We start from the raw sequence: 15,603 nt of genomic DNA, 5'->3' as shown, positions 1-15,603 counted from the left end.
CTTTCTGTGCACTAGAATTGCTATTTACAGTAGTATTAAAATAGAACTCTTATTGGAAAATATATCTATGCCGACAGTGTAAAGGTTTTTGAAAAAAGTTAGTAATTTATTGTATTATTTAGTGACCACATTAATAGGAGAGGTTTCTAGTGGTCCTTAAATAAAAATTACAAGATTGCTAAATCAAAAATTTCAGCCAGAATCCAGAGATTCCAGACTAACCAGCTATAATATGTATGTGTTAAATAAAAGTCAAAACATGTAGAGTGTAGTAAAGGTAAAAGAAATGCAGCAAGCCTGGCCAGCATAGTGAAACCCTGTCCCTACTAAAAATCCAAAAAATATTAACCTGGTATGGTGGTGTGTGCCTGTAGTCCAGGCTACTCGGGGAGGCTGAAGCAGGAGAATCTCTTGAACCCAGGAGGCAGAGGTTGCAGTGAGCAGAGATTGTGCCACTGCACTCCAGCCTGGCGACAGAGCGAGACTCTGTCTCAATTTAAAAAACAAACAAACAAACAAACAAACAAAAAAACCCAAAAAAAACCGGTCTCTGTGGCTCACGCCTGTAATCCTAGCACATTGGGAGGCCGAGATGGGCGGATCACCTGAGGTCAGGAGGCGAGACTAGCCTGGCTAACATGGTGAAACCCCGTCTGTACTAAAAGTACAGAAATTAGCCGGGCGTGGTTGAGGGCGCCAGTAGTCTCAGCTACTCGGGAGGCTGAGGCAGGAGAATCGCTTGAAACCGGAAGGCGGAGGTTGCAGTGAGCCGAGATCGCGCCACTACACTCCAGTCTGGGCGAAGGAGCGAGACTTTGTCTCAAAAAAGAAAAAAAGAAATGCAGCAAAGCTAGTCATTCTGTTATCTTTACCTTAAATCAGTGGCTATAAATGTAAATGTTTACAAAAAAAAAAAAAAAAGTCTTCTAACCAGGAAAACTACCAAAATGCTTAATTACATTTCTAATAATCCAGCCACTGGTTCCTAACTGGGAGCTTTTTCACCAGCTGCTTCCTCCCTTCACCATTTGTGTTTAAGAGACTTGACCAGGCGCGGTGGCTCACGCCTGTCATCCCAGCACTTTGGGAGGCCAAGGCGGGCGGATCACGAGGTCAAGAGATGGAGACCATCCTGGCCAACATGACAAAACCCTGTCTCTACTAAAAATACAAAAATTAGCTGGGTGTGATGGTGAACAAGTGTAGTCCCAGCTACGCGGGAGGCTGAGGCAGGAGACTCTCTTAAACCCAGGAACAGAGGTTGCAGTGAGCAGAGATTGTACCACTGCACTCTGGCCTGGCAACAGAGTGAGACTCCCTCTCAAAAAAAAAAAAAAAAAAGCCTTGAATCTAGAATTGTTATTTAAAGAGACAGATTGGGATTACTTATTTTAACTATTGTCTGCTTAGTCGTTTATTTAGAATTGTCTTAGTACTGTAATGATGCAAAACACAGTTTTCTTTCCTTAAACATACCTCATAGGAGAGGACAGGTTTGCTAAACTACAGCATCAGGCAGCATCTCCTTTTCTGTATGCCTGAAAGCTCACTCATTATGCCTTTAGGAAGTAAGTTTAGTACTCTGCAGTAGTAAATTTTTTATCTTTCAGAATCTTTTAAAATTAAATATTTGTTCATAACAAGCATTGAACTCTTTTTAAAGTAACTTTTCTAATAACAAATGCTCTCATTAATCATTTAAAAAGTTTTCTAACTATTACTTGTGTATGCAATTAATTATAGTCTCAATTATCTTTTTCCCTGATTTAGTCAAGGAGAAGATTGCATATGTCATATCTTTAACTGGAGTCTTTTACTTTATATGAATCCAACACCAGAATAAATTTATTGTGCATTTTCTCCATAACCTAAGTTTTTTTTTGTTTTTTTGTTTTTTTGTTTTTTTGAGACGGAGTCTCGCTCTGTCGCCCAGGCTGGAGTGCAGTGGCGCGATCTCGGCTCACTGCAAGCTCCGCCTCCCAGGTTCACACCATTCTCCTGCCTCAGCCTCCCGAGTAGCTGGGACTACAGGCGCCCACAACCGCGCCCGGCTAATTTTTTGTATTTTTGGTAGAGACGGGGTTTCACCGTGGTCTCGATCTCCTGACCTTGTGATCCGCCCGCCTCGGCCTCCCAAAGCGCTGGGATTACAGGCGTGAGCCACCGCGCCCGGCCCCATAACCTAAGTTTTAACATTGAATTTTCTTTATTTTGTGTATCTAACCCATAAGCTATAATAAGGTTATATTAAATTATTCTTGTTACAGTAATGTCCTCTTTTAAGGTGAGAAGGAGCCTGTTCAGAGGAGATTGGGGTACTCATCAAAAGGATAATCTAATTTCTTTCTTTTTTTTTTTTAGAGCCAGGAAATGTCATTTCAATTCTTATTTCTTCAGAGTTTTTAAAAATGGATTCACTGGTAAGTATTGACTTAAAAAATCAAAGTGCTTCTGTTCACTTATGCTTTCTTTTCCTTCAAGTATCTCAAAAATTCTGAGACACTTTATTAAAATTATTGTTAATTAAAAAAACAATTAAAAAATTGTTAGTTCAAGAGTATAATTTCTTTTTTTTTGAGACAGAGTCTTTCTCTGTCGCCCAGGCTGGAATGCAGTGGGATGATCTCAGCTCACTGCAACCTCTGCTTCCCTGGCTCAAGTGATCCTCCTACCTCAGCCTCCCTAGTAGCTTGGACTACAGGCGCATGCCACTACACCTGGCTAATTTTTCTATTTTTTATAGAGACGGGGTTTTGCTATGTTGCCCACGCTGGTCTCGAACTCCTAATCTCAAGCAATCCACCTGCCTTGGCCTCCCAAAATGCTGTAATTACAGGTGTGAGCCACCACACACAGCCAGAATACTCCTTTTCTATATTAGCAGATGTGAAGTTTATTTATTTGACTCTTCGGGGTTTGTACTAGTCCCAGTATTCTTTTATTTTTTAAATTAAATAGAGATGGGGTGGGGTGGTCTTGTTATGTTACTCAGGCTGGTCTCAAACTCCTGGGCTCAAGTGATCCTCCTGCCTCAGCCACCTGAAGTGCTGGGATATAGGTGTGAGCCACCATGCCTGGCCAATTACCTGTATTCTTTCTACTCCTTAGCTCTTCCCCATTTAGCCCAGCTGGTATCAGTTGCTTCAGGGAAGGGTTACAGAAAAAAAGCAGAGACTAAATGAGTTTTTGAGTTTTGAAATTTTTGAAACCTTTGAATTTTGAAATCTAAGCCCTAAAGGATAATTTTTATGCTGTAAGCATAAGTATTTGGAAGAATACATGATTATCCTCTCTTTACTTTTAAAGTAAATAAACATACCTCAGGTTGGAGAGAGAGAGGATGTAAGGAAGAGAGCAAACCCACCATAAGTGAAAATTCTGAATTGACTGAAATTTTGTTTCTGACACCCAGGGAAAAGGAGGCTTAAAGTTCTAACTAAGTTTAATTATAAGAAGTTACAGACCCGGCACAGTGGCTCACGCCTGTAATCCTAGCACTTGGGAGGCCAAGGCAGGTGGATCACGAGGTCAGGAGTTCAAGACCAGCCTAGCCAACATGGTGAAACCCTGTCTCTACTAAAAATACAAAAATTAGCCAGGCGTGGTGGCGGGCACCTGTGAGCCTAGGAATGCTGAGGCAGGAGAATCGCTTGAACCCAGGAGGTGGAGGTTGCAGTGAGCTGAGATTGTGCCACAGCACTCCAGCCTGGGTGACAGAAGACTCCATCTCAGGAAAAAAAAAAAAAAGTAGTTACATATTCTGTACACTTGAGTTTTTAGACTAAAATTTATACCTGCCACAATTTTAAAAGATTCATTATTATTATTTGAAATATTCTAAAGAAGGTTGAAAATAATTTTTTAGGTATGTATATATGCTGTTACAAATTTGACCTGCTGGATTGCCTTTGGAACAGTATAGATTAAGTCAAATAGGCAAATCCCAGTTAGTACCTAGCGATATATGGGTTAGACTTTTGATGCATTTTATCTTTGAAAGGTATTGCTATGACATTGTCCTACATGCTACTATTTTCAACATTTATTTTCTGTGATTTTTTAGGTTGAACAGTGTATTCAGTATTGCCACAAAAATATGAATGCCATAGTAGCTACCCCATGCAACATGAACTGTATTAATGCAAATCTTCTCACACGTATAGCTGATCTGTTCACACACAATGAAGTTGATGATTTAAAGGACAAAAAAGATAAATTTAGAAGGTAATTTCAAAAATTTAATTTTAAACCTAATATTCCTGTTAAAAGAAATATATTTCTGTTTCATGTGAGTGAAATATTCTTTTTTTTTTTTTTTTTTTGAGAAAAGTTTTCACTGTATTGTTCAGGCTGGAGTTCAGTGATGCAATCTTGGCTCACTGTAGCCTCAACCTCCTGAGCTCAAGTGATTCTCCTACCTCAGCCTCCAAAGTAGCTGGGACTACAGGCATGTACCACCATGCCCAGCTAACTTAAAAAAAATTAACTTTTTGTAGAGACAGGGTCTCACTTTGTTTCCCAGGCAACAAAGTTGCCCAGTTTTTGAAATTAATTTTTACTCTCTCTTTTCATTTATAGTTAGCTTATTATTATTATTTTGAGATGGTCTCTCTCTGTTGCCCAGGCTGGAGTGCAGTAGCAAGATCTTAGCCACAACTTTCACCTTCAGGCTCAAGTGATCCTTCCACCTCAGTCCAAGTATGTGGAACCACAGGCACACGCCACCATGCAGAGCTAATTTTTCTATTTTTTGTAGAGATGGGGGTTTGCCACGTTGCCCATCCTGGTCTTGAATTCCTGGGCTCAAACAATCCAACCGCCTTGGCCTCCCAAAGTGCTGGGATTACAGGTGTGAGCCACCATGCCTGGCCAAAATACTCTATTTTTAGAATATATTTAGAAATATATTTCTATTTTATTTTAAATGAAGTAAGTAAAGTGAAGTAAAATTTATCCAGAGCCAATGGCTCAAGATAAAAATTAGTAATTAGTTACTTTGTATAATGGACATATGAATATATAGTGATAGTGAATTATGTTAATTATGAAGATACTACTGAAGAGGCTGAGGTGGGATAATTACTTGAGGCAGGTGTTCAAAGCTGTAGGGCACTGCTGTTATCCCTGTGAATAGCCACTGCATTCCAGCCTGGGCAATATAGTGAGACCCTTTTCTAAAAAACAAAATTATTAAAACATACCTTAGATAAAGGGAAAAGTGGTATGAAATGAGGTCAGCAGTGGTTATATCATTTAGGGGCTGTTTAGGTCATAGCCAGGAGGATATACTTTAGGTGTGAATGGAAGCAGGGGAGTGACGTGATCTGATTTGTTTTTAAGAGACCATTTTGGTTGCTATGTGGAGAATAGATGTTAGGGATTTAAGAAGCAAGGAGACCTGTTCAGAGGCTGGTGTAGTAGTCTGTTGAGAAATGAAAGGGTTTGCACTAGGGTAGAAACAGCAGAGCTGGAAAGAAGTAGATGGACTCAGTTGTTAGATTTATGAATGTAATGATGTGGGAAGAGAGAGGATTCCAGGATAATTATTAGGTTTTCAGTTTGAGTAACTAAGTGGATGGTAGTGCTATTAATGGAGAAAGGAAACATTGGGAGGGGAAGGAATGGGGTAAGGGAAATCAAGGATAGATTTAGGTCTTTTTGAGATTATTTAACATACTTCTTGGACATTCAAGTAGGATGACAAGTAGATACCTGGGTATATTAGTCTGGAGTTTAGGTCAAAGGTCAGGACTTAAAATAGAAATTTAAGAGTAGATGAGATTTGAAACCATGGAACTGGATGAGACCATACTTTTTTTGTATGTCCTGTTCAATAAATCTTTGCCTCCCTAAAAGTGGTGAAGACATTGTCCTATGTTTTTCTGTTATTCATCTTGAATTAATTTTTTTATATGGTATGAGGTAGGGGTCAAGGTTCATTTTCTTTTTTTCTCAAATAGATATCTAGTTGACACAATACCATATGTTAAAAAGACCATCCTTTCCCCCACTGAATTGCAGTGGTACGTTTACTATATGTTTCTGAATTGTCCTTTTTGTTCTGTTGATTTCTTTGTCTATCCTTGTATCAGTAGCACACTGTCACACTGTCTTTTTTTTTTTGAGACAGAGTTTCACTCTTGTCACCCAGGCTGGAGTGCAATCATGAGATCTCAGCTCTCTGCAACCTCCGCCTCCCGGGTTCAAGCAATTCTGCCTCAACCTCCCAAGTAGCTGGGATTATAGGCACCCACCACCACACCCAGCTAATTTTTGTATTTTTAGTAGAGATGGGGTTTCACCATGCTGGCCAGGCTGGTCTCAAACTCCTGACCTCAGGTGATCCACCCGCCTTGGCCTCCCAAAGTGCTGAGATTACAGACATGAGCCACTACACCCAGGCAACACACTGTCTTAATTATGATAGCCTTATAATAATTTTTGGCATCTGGTAATTTAAATTCTCAAGTTTTGCCTATCTTCAAGATTGTAGTGTTCTCTATTAAGTTTTTGGCATTTCTATATAAATTTGATAATCAGCTTACCCATTTTCTCTTTCTCACAAACACATAAACATGCTAGAATTTGGGATTCATGTAATCTGTAGATCAATTTAGTTAGATTTAACGTTTTAATAATACTGTGTCTTTCAATCCATGAATATGGTATAACCTTCCATTAATTTGAATTTATTTCACCAATGTCTTGTAGTTTTCAGTGTAGAGATATTTTTCCTTTTTTTATTTATTTTATTTTAATTTTTGAGACAGGGTCTTGCTCAGTCACCCAGGCTGGAGTGTAGTGGTACGTACAGTCATGGCTTACTGCAGCCTCAAACTCCTGGGCTCAAGCATCTTCCCACTTTGACCTTCCAAAGTTTTGGAATTACAGGTGTGAGCCACCATACCCAACCTCCTTTTTAAAATTAAACTTATTCCTAGGTATTTAATATTGTTGGTGCTATTGTAAGTGCTACTCTAATTTATTTCATTTTTTAATTGTTAGCAAGATAGTATTGATAAAAGCTACCGAATATTTAGATTCACCAGAGGAGAAGTAGCCAGTTAAGAGCCTGAGAAGGAGGAGCCAGTGAAGTAGAAAGGAAGGCAGAAGGAAAGAAGGTTTCCAAAGGAAGATGATGATTAAGTGACCAAATATGTGGAATGCTGCTGTCACATAGAGTAAGATGGGGACAGAAATGTGACCAAGTGGATTTAGAAAACTTTTTTCCAGATGTTTTACTTTGAATGATTGCTGAAAAAATTGGCAGTATCTATTAGGGATAGGTAGGCTCAAGAGAGGATTTTTTGTTTTTTTAGGAAGGGAGATACTAGATTATGTTTATATGATCAGAATGATCCATTAGGAATAAATTAATAGTTCAGAGGATTATTCAAGAATTTAATCCTGGCTGGTCGCAGTGGCTCACGCCTGTAATCCCAGCACTTTGGGAGGCTGAGGTGGGTGGATCATGAGGTCAGGAGATTGAGACCATCCTGGCTAATACAGTGAAACCCCGTCTCTACTAAATGTACAAAAAAAAAATTAGCCGGGCGTGGTGGTGGGTGCCAGTAGTCTCAGCTACTCGGGAGGCTGAGGCAGGAGAATGGCGTGAGCCCGGGAGGCAGAGCTTGCAGTGAGCCGAGATCGTGCCACTGCACTGCAGCCTAGCAGAGTGAGACTCCGTCTCAAAAGAAAAAAAAAAGTTTATTCCTTAAGGGGAATGAGACAGAGAGGAATTATCCAAGAGCTAAATAATTGAAAACAGGAATGGAATTCTAAATCCAGATTTGACTTTTAATAACAGAAGACATTACACAAGGAAAAATGGAGACAGGTAGGATATACATTTAGAATTAAAGACATGCTTAGAAGACTCAACTTCAGTTATGCATAATAACAATTAACATTTATTGAATGCTTAACACTATATCTAGTACTCTTTAAAAACATCACTTAACCCTCATAAAACTTTATGAGATTGGACATACTAACCACACTTTATAGTTGAGAAAACAAGGTTCAAAGAGGTTAAGTAGTTGCTAAAGATCATATATCTAGTTATTGGTAGGCCTGGGTTGTTAAATTCTCAAAATCTTTAATGTGGGATATTCCAGTAACAAAGGACTAAAAGAGGCCAGGCAAGGTGGTGCAAGCCTGTAATCTCAGGACTTTGGGAGGCCAAAGCAGGAGGATTACTTGAAGGCCAGAAGTCTGAGGCCAGCCTGGGCAACATAGCCAGCCCCAATCTCTACAGATTTTTTTTTTTTTTTAATTAATTGAGTGTGGTGGCACACAGTAGTCCTAGCTACTTGGGAGGCTGATGTGGGAGATGACCTGAGCCCAGGAGTTTGAGGCCCAGGAGTCTGAGGCAGCATTGCACTCCAGCCTGGGTGATGGAGCAAGACCCTGTCTCTAACAAAATAAAATAAGGCCGGACGCGGTGGCTCATGCCTGTAATCCCAGCACTTTGGGAGGCCAACGCGGGTGGATCACGAGGTCAAGAGATCAAGACTATCCTGGGCAACATGGTGAAACCGCGTCTCTACTAAAAATACAAAAAATTTGCTGGGCGTGGTGGTGCACGCCTGTAGTCCCAGCTACTCGGGAGGCTGAGACAGAAAAATCGCTTGAACCCAGAAGGCAGAGGTTGCAGTGAGCAGAGATCGCACCGTTGCACTCCAGCCTGGGCAACACAGTGAGACTCCATCTCAAAAAATAAATAAATAAATAAATAAATAAATACAATTTAAAAATGACTAAAAGATAGCTATTTATCAATCTTATTTTTTATGAGAAAATAGATGATTGATTGATCAAGCAGTTTTCATCAGAACTGCTTAATTTTATTTACTTAGATAATGATAAACTGTTGTTTATTTACTTAGAACACTAAAAATGTGTTACAAACTCCCAAGGAGAGCCACTAAGGATTTATTAATCTTATTTTACAAATGCACAGATTGGTTTATTTTCATCATTATAAAGTAAATGTAGAAAATTAATATTTTGATCATTTGTTGTTAATAGCAAACTTTTTTGTAAGAAGATTGAAAGACTATTTGATCCTGAGTACTTGAATCCAGATTCTCGGAGTAATGCAGCAACCTTGTATAGGTATGCTAACATGTTTTTTCTTTGATATGCTTTATAATGCAGCTATATTCTGTAATTTACTACATTTACATTCTTCTTCCTGGATGTTTTTTGTATTTTCTTTGTTTATAGATGCTGTTTGTGTAAGAAACTTTTAACAAAAGAAACAGAAAGAAGAATTCCTTGCATTCCTGGAAAAATCAATGTGGATCGACATGGAAATATTGTCTATATTCACATAAGGTGTCGTGAAGATAAAATATATTTTTATATATGTATTTGTTGTTGTTGTTGTTTTGGAGACGGAGTTCTACTCTGTCACTCAGGCTGGCATGCAATGGCGTGGTCTTGGTTAACTGCAACCTCCCCCTCCCAGGTTCAAGTGATTCTCCTGCCTCAGCCTCCTGAGTGGCTGGGACTACAGGTGCGTGCCACGACACCCAGCTAATTTTGTATTTTTAGTAGAGATGGGATTTCACTATGTTGGCCAGGCTGGTCTCGAACTCCTGACCTCGTGATTCACCCACCTCAGCCTCCCAAAGTGCATATTTATAAAAATATAACTACTTTTATAAGGAATGGGATAACATCTTTTTTGCGTGTGATCCAACTTTCATTTAGAAAAATACTTTCAAAACAAGGTAGTTGTTAGTACATTTTATTTACTGGGTAAATGTCATAATGTTTTAAACATTAAAATGATAAAAAATATTGTATGTTAATCTTGAAAGGTATTCTGGTTAGTGCCTTTAAAATGCTGTCTTTTCACTAACAGATTTTAGTTATCTGTACAAATGTTATATTGAATTTTACAAGAAAACCAAATTTACTTTCTGGTAAATTTTGGTGGGGAAAATTGTCTTTAGCGTTGTATTTTCTGTCATCTATTTGTTCTTCATACTTTGTCAGTATTTCATTAATATATAGGCTGGACGCTGTGGCTTACACCTGTAATCCCAGCACTTTGGGAGGCCAAGGCAGGTGGATCACCTGTGGTCAGGAGTTCGAGACCAGCCTGACCACTGTGGTGAGACCCTGTCTCTACTAAATACAAAAAACTAGTCGGGCATGGTGGCAGACGCCTGTAGTCTCAGCTACTTGGGAGGCTGAGGCAGGGGACTCACTTGAACCCAGGAGGCGGAGGTTGCAGTGAGCCGAGATCATGCCACTGTACTCCAGCCTGGCGACAGAGCAAGACTCCGTCTCAAAAAACTAAACAAATAAAATAAAAATTAGCCGGACATGGTGGTGCACACCTGTAACCCCAGCTACTTGGGAGACCAAGGCAGGAGAATCGCTTGAGCCCAGGAGGCGGAGGTTGCAGTGAGCTGAGATCACGCCATTGCACTCTAGCCTGGACAACACAAGTTAAATTCCGTCTCAAAACAGTAAAATAAATAAATACATAATACATATTTCTCTTTGTGTTCAAAACAAGTTCTCATTCTGAGTTGAGGGTGGGTGTTGTAACTTGGTATAATGTCTCAGGAGGCAGAAACCTCAAAATGTGTATTCTTTGACAACATCCTTCATCCAGTATCATTCAGGCTGAAACGCAGTGGTGTGATCATAGCTCACCGCAGCCTTGAACTCCTGGGCTCAAGAGATCTTCTTGCCTGTATTCTCAGCATTTTGGGAGGCTGAGGTGAGAGGATTACTTGAGGGCCAGGAGTTTGAGACCAGCCTGGGCAATATAGCCAGACCCCATCTCTACAAAAAAAATTAAAAATTAGCTGAGCATGGTAATCCTAGCTAGGAGTCTGAGGCAGGAGGATCATTTGATCCCGGGAGTTTGAGGTTGCAATGAACTAGGAGCATACCACTGAACTGAAGTCTGGACAACAGAGCAAGACCCTGTTTCTTAAAAACAAAGTTATAAAAAAGTATATACATACATAAAAGTTGTTAGTGGTTAAAAAAATAGGATGTTCACTAAAACATTAATTGTGGTGTTACCTTTCAGTGATAGTATTACGGATGATTTTAATTTTCTTTTTGTTCTTTTTTCTATATTACAAATTTATAGCATGCACTGTTATGAAAGAAACCCCACAAATGTTAAATTTCATATATATATATATATATATACACACACACCTATTAGTAGTATGTGAAAAAGTAATTGATACTAACCTCAACATCCATTTTTATTGTTTTATTCAAAGTATTTTCCTACATGTCAGCAGTTGATGTATACTTTTTTTTTTTTTTTTTTTTTTTTAAAGAGACAGTCTTTGTTGCTCAGGCTAGAATGCAGTGGTGCGATCATAGCTCACTGCAGCCTTGAACTCCTGGACTCTCAAGGCTCCCATATCAGCCTCCTGAGCTGGGACCATGGTTGCGCACCACCATGCCTGGCAACCTGGCAATTGTGTGTGTGTGTGTGTGTGTGTGTGTGTGTGTGTGTGTGTGTGCGCGCGCACAGGGTTTCACTGTGTTGCCAAGGCTGGTCTTCAACTACTGGCGCAGGCCTCAAGCAGTCCTCCCACTTCAGCCTCTCAAAGTGCTAGGATTACAGGTGTGAGCCACCATTCCTGGCAGATGTATACATTTAAAAAATTGTTTTTAAATTAATTTTTTTTTTGAGATAGAGTCTCACTCTGTTGCCCAGGCTGGAGTGCAATGGCGCAATCTTGGCTCACTGCAACCTCCACCTCCCGGGTTCAAATGATTCTTCTGCCTCAGCCTCAGCCTCCCGAGTAAACCCCTCTGACCTAAAATTACTTTTAAGACAAATGTGCCTGTGTAATTTGTAATAACATCATGACATTTTATTTTTGAGCTAAGCACAAAGCCGGCAAAGTTAGAAAAGACTGAAATAAAGACTTAAAAGAATCAGGTCTATAATCCCAGCAGTTTGGGAGGCTGAGTCAGGAGGACTGCTTCAGGGCAGGAGTTTAAGACCGGCCTGGGCAACATAGCGAGACCCCCTCTCTACAAAAAATTTTTTATATTAGCCAGGTGTAGGTTTGGCACAGTAGCTCATGCCTGTAATCCTAGCACTTTGGGAGGCTGAGGCGGGTGGATCACCTGAGGTCAAGAGTTCGGGACCAGCCTGGCCAACGTGGTAAAATCCCGTCTCTACTAAAAATACAAAAATTAGCCAGGCATGGTGGCATGCACCTGTAATCCCAGCTACTCGGGAGGCTGAGGCAGAGGAATCGCTTGAACCCGTCAGGGCAGAGGTTGCAGTGAGCCAGTATCATGACACTTCACTCCAGCCTGGGCAAAAGAGTGAAACTGGGTCTAAAAAAAAAAAATTAGCCAGGTGTGATGACACATACCTGTAATCCCAGTTACTTAGGAGGCTGAGGTGGGAGGATCACTTGAACCAAGGAGTTTGAGGTTGCCAATAAACTATGATGATTGCACCACTGCACTCCAGGCTGGGTGACAGAGTATGACCCTGTCTCAAAAACAAAACAAAACAACAATAACAACAAAAAAAACAAACTTGAGTTGCTTATGACCATAGCAAATATGGTTTTGAGCCTTTGCTATTTTTTAACTTTATATTATTTAATTAAAAAATCTATATTACCAAGACCTGATTATATATTCTGTATCGCTCAATTACTAAAAAATACTTGAAAATAGTGTAAAATACTAATACGTTAATGAAATGTACAAATACATTAATGATTCTAATGTCTAGAATCACCAGTCCTATAACATATGCATTTAGAATAAAGCTTCCATTTAACATATGCCTAATTCCCAACTGTTGGCCTGTTCAAACTATATTTAATTTGTAATCCTATATCTAGCTTTGCAAAATAATTTGATATTCAAATAATTCATACCTTTTCCTGTTGTCCACCAAATATACAAACCCTGTCTCTACTGAAAATACAAAATTAGCCGGGTGTGGTGGCACACGCCTGTAATCCCAGCTAGTTGGGAAGCCAAGGCAGGAGAATTGCTTGCATCCTGGAGGTGGTGGTTGCAGTGAGCCAAGATCATGCCATTGCACTCCAGCCTGGGTAACAAGAACGAAACTCCATCTCAAAAAAGATAATAAATAAATAAAGCAAATCATTTATGTCACTTTCTTGTAAAATTGAGGCTCTTTCCCCAGAGATAAGACATGGGATGTTCATGAGTATTTGAATAGTCTTTTTGAAGAATTAAAATCTTGGAGAGATGTATACTGGCGATTGTGGGGAACAATCAACTGGCTGACTTGTTCAAGATGTTATCAGGTAAGTTTTTTTTTTTAGTATCCTGCTCTGCAAATATTGAGAGCAATATTCTTTTGATATCTGCTGTTTAATCAATGTATTTAAACGTGTTTGGACAATATCCAACATCTTTTTAAAGAAACTAGGGGCAGCTGGGCATGGTGGCTCATGCCTGTAATCCCAGCACATTTAGAGGCCGAGGCAGGCAGATCATTTTGGCCCAGGAGCTCAAGACCAGCCTGGGCAACATAGTGAGACTCCATCTCTTAAAAAAATAAAACTAGGCCTGGTGCGGTGGCTCATGCCTGTAATCCCAGCACTTTGGGAGGCTGAGGTGGGTGGATCACGAGGTCAGGAGATCAAGACCATCCTGTCTAACATGGTGAAACCCCATCTCTTGTAAAAATACGAAAAATTAGCCGGGTGTGGTGGCACGTGCCTGTAGTCCCAGCTATTTGGGAGGCTGAGGCAGGAGAATCACTTGAACCTGGGAGGCAGAGGTTACAGTGAGCCAAGATTGCGCCACTGCCCTCTAGCCTGGGCGACAGAGCAAGACTCTATCTCAAAAATAAAATAAAAAATAAAACTAGTGGCAAAAGCAAGGGTGCTGCTAAATGTTTTTTGCATCTGGCTTCATATCTCTTGATATGTTTCTTCTTTCTCTTTTTTTTAATTTCCATTCCTGAAACAATCAAAGACTTGTTGAATGTTTAGAAAAGTAACACGTTTTGGCCGAGCATGATGGCTCATGCCTGTAATCCCAGCACTTTGGGAGGTCGAGACAGGTGGATCACCGGAGTTCAGGAATTCGAGACCGGCCTGACCGACATGGAGAAACCGCATCTCTACTAAAAATACAAAATTAGCCAGGCGTGGTGGTGCATGCCTGTAATCCCAACTACTCAGGGTGCTGAAGCGGGAGAATCGCTTGAACCCGGCAGGCAGAGGTCGCGGTGATCCGAGATTGCACCATTGCACTGCAGTCTGGGAAGGAGGGAAACTCCATCTCAAAAAAAAAAAAAAAAAAAAAAAAACCTCACTGGTTTTAAGTGATCAAATCCAGTTTTTCAATGAAAACAATTATATAAAAAAATTTATATAATTTTTATATCCTTATTGCCTTCACTTGTTTCCAGCCAAACTATTTTCTCTGATGTTCTATACATTTCTATAGAAATTCAGAAGCACCTTTGCAGATAGGATGCTATTGATGTGTGCCTTTGTTGTTATAACAATTTTGTTCCCAAAAAGTTTTTGTTTTTTATTAATGTTTATAATAAAAGCATAAGAAAACTTGCTATTTGTAGGAACCTATAATAAACCCTTTTATGGAATAAATAGGTTTTTCTAAGTCACACTCATTCCTAATTAATCTTATGTAGAAATGTAGCGTTCTCGATATATAATTTCTTTTGAATCCCTGAAGTTTTCCTCTCCCCAGTACTTTTCCTCTCTCATTTGCGTGATGATTTTCAATAGAGGGAAGGAAGAACAGCCTGTCAGAATCTTCAGATTGGGATTTTAAACTGTTTAAGGTCCCACTCGATGGGTTCTACATTACCACAATTTTAAAAAGGTTTGTTGAAGTATTATATACAGTAAAATTCATCCTTTTTGTGACCTTCAACAATGCATACAATTGTATAACTACCTCTGCAATCAAAGCATGTAACACTTACATCATCCTAAAAGAAATTTCTTTGTGCCCCTCTGTAGTCAATTCATTCCCCCACCCTAGCCTCTGGTAACCACTGTTCTGTTTATATATATTTAGTTTTGCCTTTTCCAGAACGTCATATAAGTAGAATCATCTAGCATTTAGCTTTTTGAATCTAGCTTCTTTCACTTCGAAAAATGGATATAAAATCTATTCATGATGTTGTTTCATAAATTAGTTTGTTATTTTTTATGGCTAAGTAGTAATCTGTTGTATGACTATATCACAGTATGTTCAGACGTTCACCAGGTGGAGGATGTTTGTAGTGTTCTAGTGTGGGGCCATTATGAAGAAAGCTGCTATAAACATTTTCATACAGGTTTTTCTGTGAACATAGGATTTTATTTCTCTTGGATGTATTTATTTCTCTCTTTTTTTTTTTTTTTCTTGAGATGGAGTTTCACTCTTTTTGCCTAAGCTGGAGTGCTATGGCGCCATCTTGGCTCACTGCAACCTCCACCTCCCGGGTTCAAGCGATTCTCCTGTCTCAGCCTCCCGAGTAGCTGAGATTGCTGGCACATGCCAACACACCCGGCTAATTTTTTGTATTTTTAGTAGAAATGGGGTTTCACTGTGTTAGCCAGGATGGTCTTGAACTCATGACCTCAG

The 15,603-nt window shown here is 39.6% G+C and overlaps 1 protein-coding gene across 5 annotated transcripts in view; it reads left to right on the top strand.

Moving 5' to 3' along the window:
- The window catches only part of SANBR (SANT and BTB domain regulator of CSR), a 57,920-nt gene that overhangs the window by 13,950 nt on the left and 28,367 nt on the right, over nt 1-15,603 (top strand). For all 5 annotated transcript variants that reach the window (XR_013402769.1, XR_003722158.2, XM_077959514.1 and 2 more), the window contains 5 exons: nt 2,362-2,420; nt 4,064-4,224; nt 9,031-9,117; nt 9,229-9,339; nt 13,175-13,298. Coding sequence is in view for 3 of the 5 variants with exons in the window: in XM_077959514.1 (XP_077815640.1) it covers nt 2,362-2,420; nt 4,064-4,224; nt 9,031-9,117; nt 9,229-9,339; nt 13,175-13,298 (542 nt within the window). In the remaining 2 variants the exon portion in view is untranslated. The remainder of the gene's footprint in view (nt 1-2,361; nt 2,421-4,063; nt 4,225-9,030; nt 9,118-9,228; nt 9,340-13,174; nt 13,299-15,603) is intronic.

Source organism: Macaca mulatta, chromosome 13, assembly GCF_049350105.2.
Source record: "Macaca mulatta isolate MMU2019108-1 chromosome 13, T2T-MMU8v2.0, whole genome shotgun sequence".
Classification (NCBI taxonomy): Eukaryota; Metazoa; Chordata; class Mammalia; order Primates; family Cercopithecidae; genus Macaca; species Macaca mulatta.
This window is presented reverse-complemented; position numbering and strand designations above follow the sequence as displayed.